The 18,647-nt window shown below is 41.6% G+C and overlaps 1 protein-coding gene across 1 annotated transcript in view; it reads right to left on the bottom strand.

Annotated features, from left to right (window-relative positions):
- Window positions 1–18,647, bottom strand: part of LRP1 (LDL receptor protein 1) — a 1,167,923-nt gene that overhangs the window by 543,295 nt on the left and 605,981 nt on the right. The window contains exon 40 of the mRNA XM_071663699.1: window positions 18,147–18,299. Coding sequence (XP_071519800.1) covers window positions 18,147–18,299 — 153 coding nt within the window. The remainder of the gene's footprint in view (window positions 1–18,146; window positions 18,300–18,647) is intronic.

Genomic DNA, 18,647 nt, shown 5'->3' with positions numbered 1-18,647 from the left:
CCTATCAATGTGACCTTATAGTTAAGCATATAATACAACATATCAGAAGGTATCAGTAGAAGTGCCTAATGACTGATTTTGCAGTGGAATACTATCAATCTTCTTTACTACCTACATTAAACAGGCAATATTCCATAACTATAAACAAGCAAGGGAACAAGCTTGAGTTAGATTCGACATTCCAATCCAGAGGAAATGAAGAAGGATTCTCCATCAAAAATAAAATGTACATAAACGGACATCATGAAACCAGAAAACAATGGTGTAGTGGTTAGCGTTCCTGACCCTGAAGCCTTTACGGGCCAGCCAGGGTTGAGAGGATAGGTTCGAATCCTGGATGTGGCAATCACTTCAGAGTCAACCCACCTGTTCATCTACCCTCAGGCATTGGTTGGTAAAATGGGTATTTGGCTCAGCCAAATACCCATTTCCTGGGAAGTTATATAGGAGGGTATTGATTGAGAGGGTGAAGGCATGTACAGAGCATCAGATTGGGGAAGAGCAGTGTGGTTGCAGAAGTGGTAGAGGATGTGTGGATCAGGTGTTTGCTTTGAAAAATATATGTGAGAAATACTTAGAAAAGCAAATGGATTTGTATGTAGCATTTATGGATCTGGAGAAGGCATATGATAGAGTTGATAGAGATGCTCTGTGGAAGGTTTTAAGAATATATGGTGTGGGAGGCAAGTTGTTAGAAGCAGTAAAAAGTTCTTATCGAGGATGTAAGGCATGTGTACGTGTAAGAAGAGAGGAAAGTGATTGGTTCTCAGTGAATGTAGGTTTGCGGCAGGGGTGTGTGATGTCTCCATTGTTGCTTAATTTGTTTATGGATGGGGTTGTTAGGGAGGTGAATGCAAGAGTTTTGGAAAGAGGGGCAAGTATGAAGTCTGTTGGAGATGAGAGAGCTTGGGAAGTGAGTCAGTTGTTGTTCGCTGATGATACAGCACTGGTGGCTGATTCATGTCAGAAACTGCAGAAGCTGGTGACTGAGTTTGGTAAAGTGTGTGAAAGAAGAAAGTTAAGAGTAAATGTGAATAAGAGCAAGGTTATTAGGTACAGTAGGGTTGAGGGTCAAGTCAATTGGGAGGTAAGTTTGACTGGAGAAAAACTGGAGGAAGTAAAGTGTTTTAGATATCTGGGAGTGGATCTGGTAGCGGATGGAACCATGGCAACGGAAGTGAATCATAGGGTGGGGGAGGGGGCGAAAATCCTGGGAGCCTTGAAGAATGTGTGGAAGTCGAGAACATTATCTCAGAAAGCAAAAATGGGTATGTTTGAAGGAATAGTGGTCCCAACAATGTTGTATGGTTGCGAGGCGTGGGCAATGGATAGAGTTGTGCGCAGGAGGGTGGATGTGCTGGAAATGAGATGTTTGAGGACAATATGTGGTGTGAGGAGGTTTGATCAAGTAAGTAATGTAAGGGTAAGAGAGATGTGTGGAAATAAAAAGAGCGTGGTTGAGAGAGCAGAAGAGGGTGTTTTGAAATGGTTTGGGCACATGGAGAGAATGAGTGAGGACAGATTGACCAAGAGGATATATGTGTCGGAGGTGGAGGGAACGAGAAGTGGGAGACTAAATTGGAGGTGGAAAGATGGAGTGAAAAAGATTTTGAGTGATCAGGGCCTGAACATGCAGGAGGGTGAAAGGCGGGCAAGGAATTGAGCGAATTGGATCGATGTGGTATACCGGGGTTGATGTGCTGTTAATGGAGTGAATCAGGGCATGTGAAGCGTCTGGGGTAAACCATGGAAAGTTCTGTGGGGCCTGGAGGTGGAAAGGGAGCTGTGGTTTCGGGCATTATTGCATGACAGCTAGAGACTGAGTGTGAACGAATGGGGCCTTTGTTGTCTTTTCCTAGCGCTACCTTGCACACATGAGGGGGGGAGGGGGATGTTATTCCATGTGTGGCGAGGTGGCGATGGGAATGAATAAAGGCAGACAGTGTGAATTGTGTGCATGTGTATATATGTATGTGTCTGTGTGTGTATATATATGTGTACATTGAGATGTATGGGTATGTATATTTGCTTGTATGGACATGTATGTATATACATGTGTATGTGGGTGGGTTGGGCCATTTCTTTCGTCTGTTTCCTTGCCCTACCTCGCAAAAGCGACAAAGCAAAATAGAATAAAATAAATAAACATATAATATCCCTGGGGATAGGGGAGAGATAATACTTCCCACGCATTCCTCACATGTCATAGAAGGCAACTAAAGGGGACAGAAGTGGGGGGCTAGAAACCCTCCCCTTGTTGTATTTTAACTTTCTAGAAGGGGAAACAGAAGGAGTCACGCAGGGAGTGCTCATCCTCCTCGAAGGCTCAGATTGGGGTGTCTAAATGTGTGTAGATGTTACCAAGATGAGAAAAAAGGAGAGACAGGTAGTATGTTTGAGGAAAGGAACCTGGATGTTTTGGCTCTGAGTGAAAAGAAGCTCAAGGGTAAAGGGGAACAGTTGTTTGGGAATGTTTTTGGGAGTAAAGTCAGGGTTTGGTGAGAGGACAAGAGCAAGGGAAGAAGCAGCACTACTCCTGACACAGGAGTGGTGGGAGAATGTGACAGAGTGTAAGAAAGTAAACTCTAGACTGATGTGGGTAAAACTGAAAGTGGATGGAGAGAGATGGGTGATTATTGGTGAATATGCATGAGAAGAAAGATCATGAGAGGCAAGTGTTTTGGGAGCAGATGAGTGAGTGTTTTAGTAGTTCTGATGCACGAGACCGAGTTATAGTGATGGGTGACTTGAATGCAAAGGTGAGCAATGTGTCAGTTGAGGGAATAATTGGTGTACATGGGGTGTTCAGCATTGTAAATGGAAATGGCGAAGAGCTTGTAGATTTGTGTGCTGAAAAAGGACTGGTGACTGGGAATACCAGGTTTAAAAAGAGAGATATACATATGTAAGTAGGAGAGATGGCCAGAGAGCGTTATTGGATTACGTGTTAATTGATAGGTGCACGAAAGAGACTTTTGGATGTTAATGTGCTGAGAGGTGCAACTGGAGGGATGTCTGATCATTATCTTGCAGAGGCAAAGGTGAAGATTTGTGGAGGTTTTCAGAAAAGAAGAGAGAATGTGGGGGTGAAGAGAGTGGTGAGAGTAAATGAGCTTGGGAATGAGAGTAAATGAGCTTGGGAAGGAGACTTATGTGAGGAAGTACCAGGAGAGACTGAGTGCAGAATGGAAAAAGGTGAGAGCAAAGGACGTACGGGGAGTGGGGGAAGAATGGGATGTATTTGGGGAAGCATTGATGGCTTGCGCAAAAGATGCTTGTGGCATGAGAAGCATGGGAGGTGGGCAGATTAGAAGGGGTAGTTAGTGGTGTCATGAAGAAGTAAGATTATTAGTGAAAAAAAAGAGAGAGGCATTTAGACAAGTTTTGCAGAGAAAGTGCAAATGACTGGGAGATGTATAAAAGAAAAAGGCAAGAGGTCAAGACAAAGGAGTAAGAGGTGAAAAAGAGGGCAAATGAGAGTTGGGGTGAGAGAGTATTATTGAATTTTAGGGAGAATAAAAAGATGGTTTGGAAAGAGGTATATAAATTGCATAAGACGAGAACAAATGGGAACATTGGTGAAGGGGGCTAATGGGGAGGTGGTAACAGTAGTGGTGATGTGAGAAGAAGATGGAGTGAGTATTTTGAAGGTTTGTTGAATGTGTTAGATGATAGGGTGGCAGATATAGAGTGTTTTGGTCAAGGTGGAGTGCGAAGTGAGAGGGTTAGAGAGAATAATTTGGTAAACAGAGAAGAGTTAGTAAATGCTTTGTGGAAGATGAAAGCTGGCAAGGCTGCGGATTTGGATAATATTGCAGTGGAATTCATGAAAAACGGGGGTGACTGTGTTGTTGACTGGTTGGTAAGGATATTCAATGTATGTATGACTCATGGTGAGGTGCCTGAGGATTGGCGGAATGCACGCATAGTGCGATTGTACAAAGGCAAAGGGGATAAAGGTGAGCTTGAGAATGAGAGTAAATGAACTTGGGAAGGAGACTTATGTGAGGAAGTACCAGGAGAGACTGAGTGCAGAATGGAAAAAGGTGAGAGCAAAGGATGTAAGAGGAGTGGGAGAAGAATGGGATGTATTTAGGGAAGCAATGATGGCTTGTGCAACGTGCTTGTGGCATGAGAAGCGTGGTAGGTGGGCAGATTAGAAGGGGTAGTTAGTGGTGGCATGAAGAAGTAAGATTATTAGTGAAAGAGAAGAGAGAGGCATTAGGACGAGATTTGCAAGGAAATAGTGCAAATGACTGGGAGATGTATAAAAGAAAAAGGCAGGAGGTCAAAACAAAGGTGTAAGAGGTGAAAAAGAGGGCAAATGAGAGATGGGTTGAGAGAGTATCATTAAATTTTAGGGAGAATAAAAAGATGGGTTGGAAAGAGGTAAATAAAGTGCGTAAGACAAGAGAACAAATGGGAACATCGGTGAAGGGGGATAATGGGGAGGTGGTAACAAGTAGTGGTGATGTGAGAAGATGGAGTGAGTATTTTGAAGCTTTATTAAATGTGTTAGATGATAGAGAGGCAGATATAGTGTTTTGGTCGAGGTGGAGTGCGAAGTGACAGAGTTAGAGAGAATGGTTTGGTAAACAGAGAAGAGTTAGTAAAAGCTTTGTGGAAGATGAAAGCTGGCAAGGCAGTGGGTTAGGACGGTACTGCAGTGGAATTTATTAAAAAAAACGGGGTGACTGTGTTGTTGACTGGTTGGTCAGGATATTTAATGTATGTATGACTCATGGTGAGGTGCCTGAGGACTGGCAGAATGCACGCATAGTGCCATTGTTCAAAGGCAAAGGGGATAAAGGTGAGTGCTCATATTACAGAGGTATAAGTTTGTTGAGTATTCCTAGGAAATAATATAGGAGGGTATTGATTGAGAGGGTGAAGGCATGTACAGAGCATCAGATTGGGGAAAAGGAGCGTGGTTTCAGAAGTGGTAGAGGATGTGTGGATCAGGTGTTTGCTTTGAAAAATGTATGTGAGAAATACTTAGAAAGGCAAATGGATTTGTATGTAGCATTTATGGATCTGGAGAAGGCATATGATAGAGTTGATAGAGATGCTCTGTGGAAGGTATTAAGAATATATGGTGTGGGAGGCAAGTTGTTAGAAGCAGTGAGAAGTGTTTTTATCGAGGATGTAAGGCATGTGTATGAGTAGGAAGAGAGGAAAGTGATTGGCTTTCAGTGAATGTGAGTTTGTGGCAGGGGTGCGTGATGTCTCCATGGTTGTTTAATTTGTTTATGGATGGGGTTGTTAGGGAGGTGAATGCAAGTTTTGGAAAGAGGGGCAAGTATGCAGTCTGTTGTGGATGAGAGAGCTTGGGAAGTGAGTCAGTTGTTGTTTGCTGATGATAAAGCACTGGTGGCTGATTCGGCAGAGAAACTGCAGAAGCTGGTGACTTGAGTTAGGTAAAGTGTATGAAACAAGAAAGCTGAGAGTAAATGTGAATAAGAGCAAGTTTAGGTACAGTAGGGTTGAAGGACAAGTCACTTGGGAGATAAGTTTGAATGTAGAAAAACTGGAAGAAGTGAAGTATTTTAGATATCTGGGAGTGGATTTGGCAGCGGATGGAACCATGAAAGTGGAAGTGAGTCACAGGGTGGGGGGAGGGGGTAAAAGTTCTGAGAAGGTTGAAAAATGTGTGGGAGGCAAAAAAATTATCTTGGAAAGCAAAAATGGATATGTTTGAAGGAATAGTGGTTCCAACAATGTTATGTGGTTGCGAGGCATAGGCTATAGATAGAGTAGTGTGGAGGAGGGTTGATGTGTTGGAAATGAGATGTTTGAGGACAATATGTGGTGTGAGGTGGTTTGATCGTGTAAATAATGAAAAGGCAAGAGAGATGTGTAGCAATAAAAAACAGTGTGGTTGAGAGAGCAGAAGAGGGCGTTTTGAAATGGTTTGGTCACATGGAGAGAATAAGTGAGGAAAGATTGACCAAGAGGCTATATGTGTCAGAGGTAGAGGGAATGAAGAGAAGTGGGAAACCAAATTGGAGGTGAAAGGATGGAGTGAAAAATATTTTGAGCGATTGGGGCATGAACATGCAGGAGGGTGAAAGACATGCAAGGAATAGAGCGAATTGGAACGATGTGGTATACTGGAAAGTTTTGTGGGGCTTGGATGTGGAAAGCTTGGATGTGGAAAGGGAGTTGTGGTTTCAGTGCATTATACACGACAGCTAGAGACTGAGTGTGAACGAATGTGACCATTGCCTTTTCCTAGCACTACGTCATGCACATGCAGGGGGAGGGGGTTTGTCATTTCATGTGTGGCAGGGTGGCGACGGGAATGAATAAAGGCAGCAAGGATGAATTATGTACATGTATATATATATATATATATATATATATATATATATATATATATATATATATATATATATATATATATATATATATATATATATATCTTTTGCGCAATCCATCACTGATTCCCTAAATGTGTGGCGAGGTGGCAATGGGAATGAATAAAGGCAGACAGTATGAATTGTGTGCATGGGTATATATGTATGTGTCTGTGTGTGTATATATATGTGTACATAGAGATGTATAGGTATGTATATTTGCGTGTGTGGACGTGTATGTATATACATTGTGTATGGGGGTGGGTTGGGCCATTTCTTTCATCTGTTTCCTTGCGCTACCTCGCAAACGCGGGAGACAGCGACAAGGCAAAAAAGAAAAAAAAAATATATATATATATATATATATATATATTTTTTTGCTTCGTCGCTGTCTCCCGCGTTTGCGAGGTAGCGCAAGGAAACAGACGAAAGAAATGGCCCAACCCACCCCCATACACAATGTATACACACACATCCACACACGCAAATATACATACCTACACAGCTTTCCATGGTTCACCCCAGACGCTTCACATGCCCTGATTCAATTCACTGACAGCACGACAACCCCGGTATACCACATCGATCCAATTCACTCTATTCTTTGCCCTCCTTTCACCCTCCTGCATGTTCAGGCCCCAATCTTTCCTCACTCATTCTCTCCATGTGCCCAAACCATTTCAAAACACCCTCTTCTGCTCTCTCAACCATGCTCTTTTTATTTCCACACATGTCTCTTACCCTTACGTTACTTACTTGATCAAACCACCTCACACCACACATTGTCCTCAAACATCTCATTTCCAGCACATCCACCCTCCTGCGCACAACTCTATCCATAGCCCACGCCTCGCAACCATACAAAATTGTTGGAACCACTATTCCTTCAAACATACCCATTTTTGCTTTCCGAGATAATGTTCTCGACTTCCACACATTCTTCAAGTCTCCCAGGATTTTCGCCCCCTCCCCCACCCTATGATCCACTTCCGCTTCCATGGTTCCATCTGCTGCCAGATCCACTCCCAGATATCTAAAACATTTTACTTCCTCCAGTTTTTCTCCATTCAAACTTACCTCCCAATTGACTTGACCCTCAACCCTACTGTACCTAATTACCTTGCTCTTATTCACATTTACTCTTAACTTTCTTCTTTCACATACTTTACCAAACTCAGTCACCAGCTTCTGCAGTTTCTCACATGAATCAGCCACCAGCGCTGTATCATCAGCGAACAACAACTGACCCACTTCCCAAGCTCTCTCATCCCCAACAGACTTCATACTTGCCCCTCTTTCCAAAACTCTTGCATTTACCTCCCTAACAACCCCATCCATAAACAAATTAAACAACCATGGAGACATCACACACCCCTGCTGCAAACCTACATTCACTGAGAACCAATCAATTTCCTCTCTTCCTACACGTACACATGCCTTACATCCTCGATAAAAACTTTTCACTGCTTCTAACAACTTGCCTCCCACACCATATATTCTTAATACCTTTCACAGCATCTCTATCAACTCTATCATATGCCTTCTCCAGATCCATAAATGCTACATACAAATCCATTTGCTTTTCTAAGTATTTCTCACATACATTCTTCAAAGCAAACACCTGATCCACACATCCTCTACCACTTCTGAAACCACACTGCTCTTCCCCAATCTGATGCTCTGTACATGCCTTCACCCTCTCAATCAACACCCTCCCACATAATTTACCAGGAATACTCAACAAACTTATACCTCTGTAATTTGAGCACTCACTCTTATCCCCTTTGCCTTTGTACAATGGCACTATGCACGCATTCCGCCAATCCTCAGGCACCTCACCATGAGTCATACATACATTAAATAACCTTACCAACCAGTCAATAATACAGTCACCCCCTTTTTTAATAAATTCCACTGCATTACCATCCAAACCTGCTGCCTTGCCGGCTTTCATCTTCCGCAAAGCTTTTGCTACCTCTTCTCTGTTTACCAAATCATTTTCCCTAACCCTCTCACTTTGCACACCACCTCGACCAAAACACCCTATATCTGCCACTCTATCATCAAACACATTCAACAAACCTTCAAAATACTCACTCCATCTCCTTCTCACATCACCACTACTTGTTATCACCTCCCCATTTGCGCCCTTCACTGAAGTTCCCATTTGCTCCCTTGTCTTACGCACTTTATTTACCTCCTTCCAGAACATCTTTTCATTCTCCCAAAAATTTAATGATACTCTCTCACCCCAACTCTCATTTGCCCTCTTTTTCACCTCTTGCACCTTTCTCTTGACCTCCTGTCTCTTTCTTTTATACATCTCCCGCTCAATTGCATTTTTTCCCTGCAAAAATCGTCCAAATGCCTCTCTCTTCTCTTTCACTAATAATCTTACTTCTTCATCCCACCACTCACTACCCTTTCTAGTCAACCCACCTCCCACTCTTCTCATGCCACAAGCATCTTTTGCGTAATCCATCACTGATTCCCTAAATACATCCCATTCCTCCCCCACTCCCCTTACTTCCATTGTTCTCACCTTTTTCCATTCTGTAATCAGTCTCTCCTGGTACTTCCTCACACAAGTCTCCTTCCCAAGCTCACTTACTCTCACCACCCTCTTCACCCCAACATTCACTCTTCTTTTCTGAAAACCCATACAAATCTTCACCTTAGCCTCCACAAGATAATGATATATATATATATATATATATATATATATATATATATATATATATATATATATATATATATATATATGTAAATATATATATATATATATATATATATATATATATATATATATATATATATATATATATATATATATATATATATATATTTTTTTTTTCTTTCTTTCATACTATTCGCCATTTCCCGCATTAGCAAGGTAGCATTAAGAACAGAGGACTGGGCCTTTGAGGGAATATCCTCACCTGGTCCCCTTCTCTGTTCCTTCTTTTGGAGAAAAAAAAAAAAGCAAGGAAACAAGTAAACAGACGAAAGAAATGACCCAACCCACCCCCATACACAATGTATATACATACACGTCCACACACGCAAATATACATACCTATACATCTCAATGTACACATATATATACACACACAGACACATACATATATACACATGCACACAATTCACACTATCTGCCTTTATTCATTCCCATCGTCACCTTGCCACACATGGAATACCATCCCCCTCCCCCCTCATGTGTGCGAGGTAGCACTAGGAAAAGACGACAAAGGCCCCATTCGTTCACACTCAGTCTCTAGCTGACATGCAATAATGCCCGAAACCACAGCTCCCTTTCCACATCCAGGCCCCACAGAACTTTCCATGGTTTACCCCAGACACTTCACATGCCCTGATTCAATCCACTGACAACACGTCAACCCCGGTATACCACATCGATCCAATTCACTCTATTCCTTGCCCGCTTTTCACCCTCCTGCATGTTCTGGCCCCGATCACACAAAATCTTTTCCACTCCATCTTTCCACCTCCAATTTGGTCTCCCACTTCTCCTCGTTCCCTCCACCTCCGACACATATATCCTCTTGGTCAATCTATCCTCACTCATTCTCTCCATGTGCCCAAACCATTTCAAAACACCCTCTTCTGCTCTCTCAACCACGCTCTTTTTATTTCCACGCATCTCTCTTACCCTTACGTTACTTACTCGATCAAACCACCTCACACCACACATTGTCCTCAAACATCTCATTTCCAGCACATCCACCCTCCTGCGCACAACTCTATCCATAGCCCATGCCTCGCAACCATACAACATTGTTGGAACCACTATTCCTTCAAACATACCCATTTTTGCTTTTGGAGATAATGTTCTCGACTTCCACACATTCTTCAAGGCTCCCAGGATTTTCACCCCCTCCCCCACCCTATGATTCACTTCTGCTTCCATGGTTCCATCCGCTGCCAGATCCACTCCCAGATATCTAAAACACTTTACTTCCTCCAGTTTTTCTCCATTCAAACTTACCTCCCAATTGACTTGACCCTCAACCCTACTGTACCTAATAACCTTGCTCTTATTCACATTTACTCTTAACTTTCTTCTTTCACACACGTTATCAAACTCAGTCACCAGCTTCTGCAGTTTCTCACATGAATCAGCCACCAGCGCTGCATCATCAGCGAACAACAACTGACTCACTTCCCAAGCTCTCTCATCCCCAACAGACTTCATACTTGCCCCTCTTTCCAAATCTCTTGCATTTACCTCCCTAACAACCCCAACCATAAACAAATTAAACAACCATGGAGACATCACACACCCCTGCTGCAAACCTACATTCACTGAGAACCAATCACTTTCCTTTCTTCCTACATGTACACATGCCTTACATCCTCGATAAAAACTTTTCACTGCTTCTAACAACTTTCCTCCCACACCATATATTCTTAATACCTTCCACAGAGCATCTCTATCGACTCTATCATATGCCTTCTCCAGATCCATAAATGCTACATACAAATTCATTTGCTTTTCTAAGTATTTCTCACATACATTCTTCAAAGCAAACACCTGATCCACACATCCTCTACCACTTCTGCAACCACACTGCTCTTCCCCAATCTGATGCTCTGTACATGCCTTCACCCTTTCAATCAATACCCTCCCACATAATTTACCAGGAATACTCAACAAACTTATACCTCCGTAATTTGAGCACTCACTCTTATCCCCTTTGCCTTTGTACAATGGCACTATGCACGCATTCCGCCAATCCTTAGGCACCTCACCATGAGTCATACATACATTAAATAACCTTACCAACCAGTCAATAATACAGTCATCCCCCTTTTTTAATAAATTCCACTGCAATACCATCCAAACCTGCTGCCTTGCCCGCTTTCATCTTCCGCAAAGCTTTTACTACCTCTTCTCTGTTTACCAAATCATTTTCCCTAACCCTCTCACTTTGCACACCACCTCGACCAAAACACCCTATATCTGCCACTCTATCATCAAACACATTCAACAAACCTTCAAAATACTCACTCCATCTCTTTCTCACATCACCACTACTTGTTATCACCTCCCCATTTGCGCCCTTCACTGAAGTTCCCATCTGCTCCCTTGTCTTACGCACTTTATTTACCTCCTTGAGAAGGAGACCTGTGTGAGGAAGTACCAGGAGAGACTGAGTACAGAATGGAAAAAGGTGAGAACAATGGAAGTAAGGGGAGTGGGGGAGGAATGGGATGTATTTAGGGAATCAGTGATGGATTGCGCAAAAGATGCTTGTGGCATGAGAAGAGTGGGAGGTGGGTTGATTAGAAAGGGTAGTGAGTGGTGGGATGAAGAAGTAAGAGTATTAGTGAAAGAGAAGAGAGAGGCATTTGGACGATTTTTGCAGGGAAAAAATGCAACTGAGTGGGAGATGTATAAAAGAAAGAGACAGGAGGTCAAGAGAAAGGTGCAAGAGGTGAAAAAAAGGGCAAATGAGAGTTGGGGTGAGAGAGTATCATTAAATTTTAGGGAGAATAAAAAGATGTTCTGGAAGGAGGTAAATAAAGTGCGTAAGACAAGGGAGCAAATGGGAACTTCAGTGAAGGGCGCAAATGGGGAGGTGATAACAAGTAGTGGTGATGTGAGAAGGAGATGGAGTGAGTATTTTGAAGGTTTGTTGAATGTGTTTGATGATAGAGTGGCAGATATAGGGTGTTTTGGTCGAGGTGGTGTGCAAAGTGAGAGGGTTAGGGAAAATGATTTGGTAAACAGAGAAGAGGTAGTGAAAGCTTTGCGGAAGATGAAAGCCGGCAAGGCAGCAGGTTTGGATGGTATTGCAGTGGAATTTATTAAAAAAGGGGGTGACTGTATTGTTGACTGGTTGGCAAGGTTATTTAATTTATGTATGACTCATGGTGAGGTGCCTGAGGATTGGCGGAATGCGTGCATAGTGCCATTGTACAAAGGCAAAGGGGATAAGAGTGAGTGCTCAAATTACAGAGGTATAAGTTTGTTGAGTATTCCTGGTAAATTGTATGGGAGGGTATTGATTGAGAGGGTGAAGGCATGTACAGAGCATCAGATTGGGGAAGAGCAGTGTGGTTTCAGAAGTGGTAGAGGATGTGTGGATCAGGTGTTTGCTTTGAAGAATGTATGTGAGAAATACTTAGAAAAGCAAATGGATTTGTATGTAGCATTTATGGATCTGGAGAAGGCATATGATAGAGTTGATAGAGATGCTCTGTGGAAGGTATTAAGAATATATGGTGTGGGAGGCAAGTTGTTAGAAGCAGTGAAAAGTTTTTATCGAGGATGTAAGGCATGTGTACGTGTAGGAAGAGAGGAAAGTGATTGGTTCTCAGTGAATGTAGGTTTGCGGCAGGGGTGTGTGATGTCTCCATGGTTGTTTAATTTGTTTATGGATGGGGTTGTTAGGGAGGTAAAGGCAAGAGTTTTGGAAAGAGGGGCAAGTATGAAGTCTGTTGGGGATGAGAGAGCTTGGGAAGTGAGTCAGTTGTTGTTCGCTGATGATACAGCGCTGGTGGCTGATTCATGTGAGAAACTGCAGAAGCTGGTGACGGAGTTTGGTAAAGTGTGTGGAAGAAGAAAGTTAAGAGTAAATGTGAATAAGAGCAAGGTCATTAGGTACAGTAGGGTTGAGGGTCAAGTAAATTGGGAGGTGAGTTTGAATGGAGAAAAACTGGAGGAAGTGAAGTGTTTTAGATATCTGGGAGTGGATCTGGCAGCGGATGGAACCATGGAAGCGGAAGTGGATCATAGGGTGGGGGAGGGGGCGAAAATTCTGGGAGCCTTGAAGAATGTGTGGAAGTCGAGAACATTATCTCGGAAAGCAAAAATGGGTATGTTTGAAGGAATAGTGGTTCCAACAATGTTGTATGGTTGCGAGGCGTGGGCTATGGATAGAGTTGTGCGCAGGAGGATGGATGTGCTGGAAATGAGATGTCTGAGGACAATGTGTGGTGTGAGGTGGTTTGATCGAGTAAGTAACGTAAGGGTGAGAGAGATGTGTGGAAATAAAAAGAGCGTGGTTGAGAGAGCAGAAGAGGGTGTTTTGAAATGGTTTGGGCACATGGAGAGAATGAGTGAGGAAAGGTTGACCAAGAGGATATATGTGTCGGAGGTGGAGGGAACGAGGAGAAGAGGGAGACCAAATTGGAGGTGGAAAGATGGAGTGAAAAAGATTTTGTGTGATCGGGGCCTGAACTTGCAGGAGGGTGAAAGGAGGGCAAGGAATAGAGTGAATTGGAGCAATGTGGTATACCGGGGTTGACGTGCTGTCAGTGGATTGAATCAAGACATGTGAAGCGTCTGGGGTAAACCATGGAAAGCTGTGTAGGTATGTATATGTGCGTGTGTGGACGTATGTATATACATGTGTATGGGGGGGGGTTAGGCCATTTCTTTCGTCTGTTTCCTTGCGCTACCTCGCTAACGCGGGAGACAGCGACAAAGTATAAAAAAAAAAAAAAAAAAAAAATATATATATATATTTCTTTCTTTCATACTATTTGCCATTTCTGGCATTAGCAAGGTAGCGTTAAGAACAGAGGGCTGGGCCTTTTAGGGAATATCCTCACCTGGCCCCCTTCTCTCTTCCTTCTTTTGGAAAATTAAAAAAACAAAAAGATACATGGGTGTTCATCTTTCTCCCATATTCCCATAGATAATATCATATATAAAATCATAGAGGCATGCAATTCAAATATTTTTTTACCCCTTCCCACCCACTTCAAACAGAGAACACTGTTCATGTACTAAAGAACAATGAAGGATGTAAGAGATGAAAGGGTGCTTCCAAGAATGAGAGATATGTCCGCACTTGATTCTACTATCAGAGCTGTGATGGTGGTCAGTGTGCTACTTGCTTTCAAAGCTATCACAAACATTTGTAATTTTCACTTTAAGTTATGTATCTCTATTTATGAGAGATAATATGTCATTTGTAAAGCAAAATAAATGTTTTCTTTTATCAAATAATTATTCTGCTTACAATCATAGGATGATTTTCATACTTTTGTCAGGTAAAGACATATTTTGTGTTTTCACTGCTGAAATCATAAACCAACATCAGATATCACATTTGTTATAAACGATAGTAAAACAAAATGATAGTTTTCCAAAAATATACATTTCCTCCTTTTCACACAAGTAACAAAGGCTGGAAAGAAGGTAGAAAGCAAATGAAGTGCCCACATCAAAACCCCCCAAAATGTAAAGAATTTCATGACAAGATGTCATGAAGTAAAGGAACTCCGAGATGTGCAACACTGAAGAAACAGATGGCACTCCAACCAACCAGCATTTGCAAGGTATAAGAAGGTAGAGAATGAGTATATCAGGATAAGAAAGGGAAAACAAAGAAACAATGAGAAGATTATTGAGGGCATGGTAGGGGATGTAAGGATACGTGAGAAACTGAAAAACAAGTTCAAAGTGTTTTCGCAGTGGAGGACACCATAGCCCCAACACCAATGAAATAGAATGGAGAGGTGGTTTTGGAAATCACTGAGACATCTAAAAGAAAGATGAAAACAGAATGCTAAAAGGACTTCATCCATACAAGGCTCATGGTCCTCATGAATTTTCACCACAGGCACCAAAATGTGAACAAATATGTTTGATAAACCACTTCAATTACTGCTCATGATGTCACTGGCAACAGGCAAAGTACCAAGGAAGTGGAAAATCATAAACACTATACCCATTTATAAGAAATGAGACCAGGAACAGACGCTGAACTACTGACCAGTCTCACTAATGAGTGTGGTGAGTACAGCTGTGGAAGAAACTATAAGAAAGCAAGAGGATGACTTTCTATGGAGGAGAAATTCCCTAATTAAGAGACAGCATGGCTTTATGGAAAGGAGGTCATATGAAAATAACCTCTTAGAGTTCTTCAAGAGAGTTAGCCCAGTCCTGGACAAAAGAGAAACTGGGTGAATATCTGTATCCATACTGCCAAAAAAAAAATTGACATTGTCACATAGGAAGAGGAATAAGGGGAAACTCCTGTGATGGAATGAAGGATGCTTGTTAGAGAAACCTTTTCCAAATGGGTTAAGGGGACCATTGGACTGCCACAGGGTTCAGTTTTGGGACCAAAATTCTTCTTGATATATATCAGTGTCAAGCCGGAAGGTAAAGAAATACTTTTATAGTATAAAAGTGGTGGATGAATGGAACAGAATAATTAAGGACATTAATGCAAACAGAATTCATAAATTCAAGACTCTGTATAATAGTAGAGAATGTTCAGGAGCTGGAGCCCAGTGTGTAAAACTCTCTCCCTGTACAGTACAAACAGGTAATAACAAAATAACCTAATTACAACAGAGACATGACGATAACCAGCATGAATGCCAGACATCAAGGGCACCCTACAATACATGCAAAAAAGGATGGAACTTAGCACATCCAATGTATAATCACTTGGCATACACATAGCATACAAGATAAAAAAAAAGTCTCATCTGGCATGCCCTCTTCTAAAATTTAGACATCATCTTACTTCGGGAGTGTTTCTTTTCATATAACTTGGACAACTGAAGACTCCCTAATATACCTGGGTATATAACCTACAGTATATCTGAAATGAATGGTTTTACCACATACATCATCATCAATCCCCCATCACATTCATCAACCATCATTCAGTCAGGACACAGAAAGATGACATCCAACCCAAGCAGCTATTCTCCCGTCAGCTGGAAGGAGACATTAAGCACTGTTCCAGGTTATTGTTATTTGGAAAAACATGAGAAGACAGAGAGTTCAAAAGCTTCAAGGTGTAGGGAAAGAAACAGTTATCAAAACAACCCACCCTTGAGTTGCCAAATGCCACACAGTAATCATGTGATGAAGAAGCTTGCCAGGTACTGCGTGGTCTACCTAGTAATGGGGGCACACAAGCAGCCAGCAAAAACCAAAGTAATACCTAAAGAAAATGTAAAGTGAACCAACATTACGGCATAGGGCAAGGGGGTCAAGTTCGGAAGTTTGCCTGGAACAGTTTATAAGTTCGACCACTTATGACTCAACTCTTTCAAGTAAGGTTGCAGTGCTAGAACACCCCATACAAGGACGGATTAATCTGTTGCATAAACAGACGGCTGCTGAGAAGAAAAGAAATTTTGACATCTAAACAGGACTTCCTGTTTGTTCGAGGCAGACTTGAATATCAAATATCTCCATAAGGGGGGGGGTGTCAAAGAAAGAGTGGATGTTACATTAATACCAAGAATGCCCACTGAATCAAGAGGTGGAAATATAGAACCATCAAAGGAGAGAGGAGAGGTGTGAGGAGTTTTTGACAAAGAGATGGTTAGAAAGTGGGTCTTGGAGGCATCAAACTTAACTAGATTTTGTCTACCCCACTCAGATATCCTGTCCAAGCCTGAGTTTATTGCAGAAGCTGTGTCAAAATAAGATACAGAAGGAGTAAGAGAAAAAGCAGTAGAATTGAAGGATGAGGATAAATGCAGTGTTGAGTCATCAGCATATGAGTACATTTGGTCATTTGTGGAAGAGAAGATATAGTTGATACAAAGGAGAAAAAAATGTAGGAGACAGGACACCACTGCTGATGGAGAAAGGGAAGAGGCTGATCCATCAACAACCACAGAGATAGGCTGGCTGGAGAGGAAGCTAGATGTGAAGGGGTGAAATTAGGGAGGTAAGCCAAAAGAGGGGAGCTTAACGATGAGTCCACCCCCTTTTTTGGTTGAAGGCTCCAGCCATGGACAAAAGTTCACATCAATGCCAGGCCTTAATTCAAATAAAGAGAGAATTATGAAGTGGAAAAAGAAAAGACAAGGGAGAGCATTTATGAATATTTGAGGATGTAAAAGACCTGTCTTTTCAAATGTGCCAGGTCAATGGTATTAGGAAAGAAAAGAAAAGATAGAGTTTCAAAGCTTCGATGTGTAGAGAAGGAAGCTGGTATCAAAATGGCCCACCCTAGAGTTGCTGATGGTCACACAATAATCATGTAACACAGCAGCCTGCAAGTATTGCATGGTCTAGCTAGTGGTTGAGCACACAAGCAGCCAACTCTTGGAAGCAAAATTCAAAGTTATACCTACAGAAGAGGAAAAGTGAACCAACACTGTGGCATAGGGCAAGGTGGTCAAGTCTGGAGGTTAGCCTGGGACAGTTCATAAGTTAGACCACTTACGACTTGACTCTGTCAAGTAAAGATACACAACAAGAACCACCCCAAATGTGAGAGCAGTACTCCATACAAGAACAAATCAATCCCTTGTATAAATGGAGCAACTGTTCAGAAGAGAATAAATTTCAACATCTAAACAGGACATCCAGTTTCTTAGATGCAGACTTAACTATTCCTGTAATGAGGGGTTTCCAAGAAAGAGTGGATGTTACAGTAATACCAAGTATGTTTATCGATTTAAGAGGTGGAATCATAGAACCATCAAAGGAGAGACTTGAGATGCAAGGAGTTTTCAATAGAGAGATGGGCAGGAACTGGTTCTTGGAGGCATTAAACTTAAGATTTTGTCTACCTCACTGAGATATCCTGTCCAAGTCTGAGTTTATAGAGGAAATTATGTCAAGACAAGATGCAGATCATGTGAGAGAAGAGGGAGCAACCTTTATCAACCATAAAAATGTCTCTGACATCACTGACAAGAATGCAATATTTAAGACACTGGCAGTTCTGGGATTAAAGGGTCAAATATCCAGACAGATCTATAGAACCATCAACTTAAAGAAACTTAATGATGAGTCAAATGATTAAAAAATTAAACTCTCAAGATACAAATGCTTACTTGTGGTACAATTCTGCTCATCTGAATTATCCCAGCAATCATTAGCACCATCACAGATCCACTTGGGATGAATGCAGTTAGTTGTGTTGGCACAGTTGATCAGTTCTGAACTATTAAAGCCATCCCACACAACAGAAGTACAGTCAGGCTTTTCTGAAAAAGATTTAAATATTTCTTAGGGAACTCCTAAAAAATTCCTCTTTTCAACCTCTTTAAATTTCTAAGTAAAGAAAAGCACTAACTTGAGTAACTCATTTTATTGCTAGTCTTTTATGCTTTCATTAAACACTTTCAGTTATCTGAATAATGCATACAGGTACAACACATTCTATAATTAGTTTACTAACATGAAGTGGAAATAAAACGAGATGAAGTATATCAAAGAACTTCAGGAAAATAAAACATAAAAATGACATGACCATGTTTTCTCAAACTTTATCCATTTCACTTTTAGCAGCAACACAACAAACATTTTTTTTTTTTTTTTGCTTTGTCGCTGTC

This window comes from Panulirus ornatus, chromosome 1 (assembly GCF_036320965.1).
Source record: "Panulirus ornatus isolate Po-2019 chromosome 1, ASM3632096v1, whole genome shotgun sequence".
Taxonomy (NCBI): Eukaryota; Metazoa; Arthropoda; class Malacostraca; order Decapoda; family Palinuridae; genus Panulirus; species Panulirus ornatus.
Note: the sequence above shows the minus strand (reverse complement) of the source record. Positions and strands in the feature narration are given on the sequence as shown.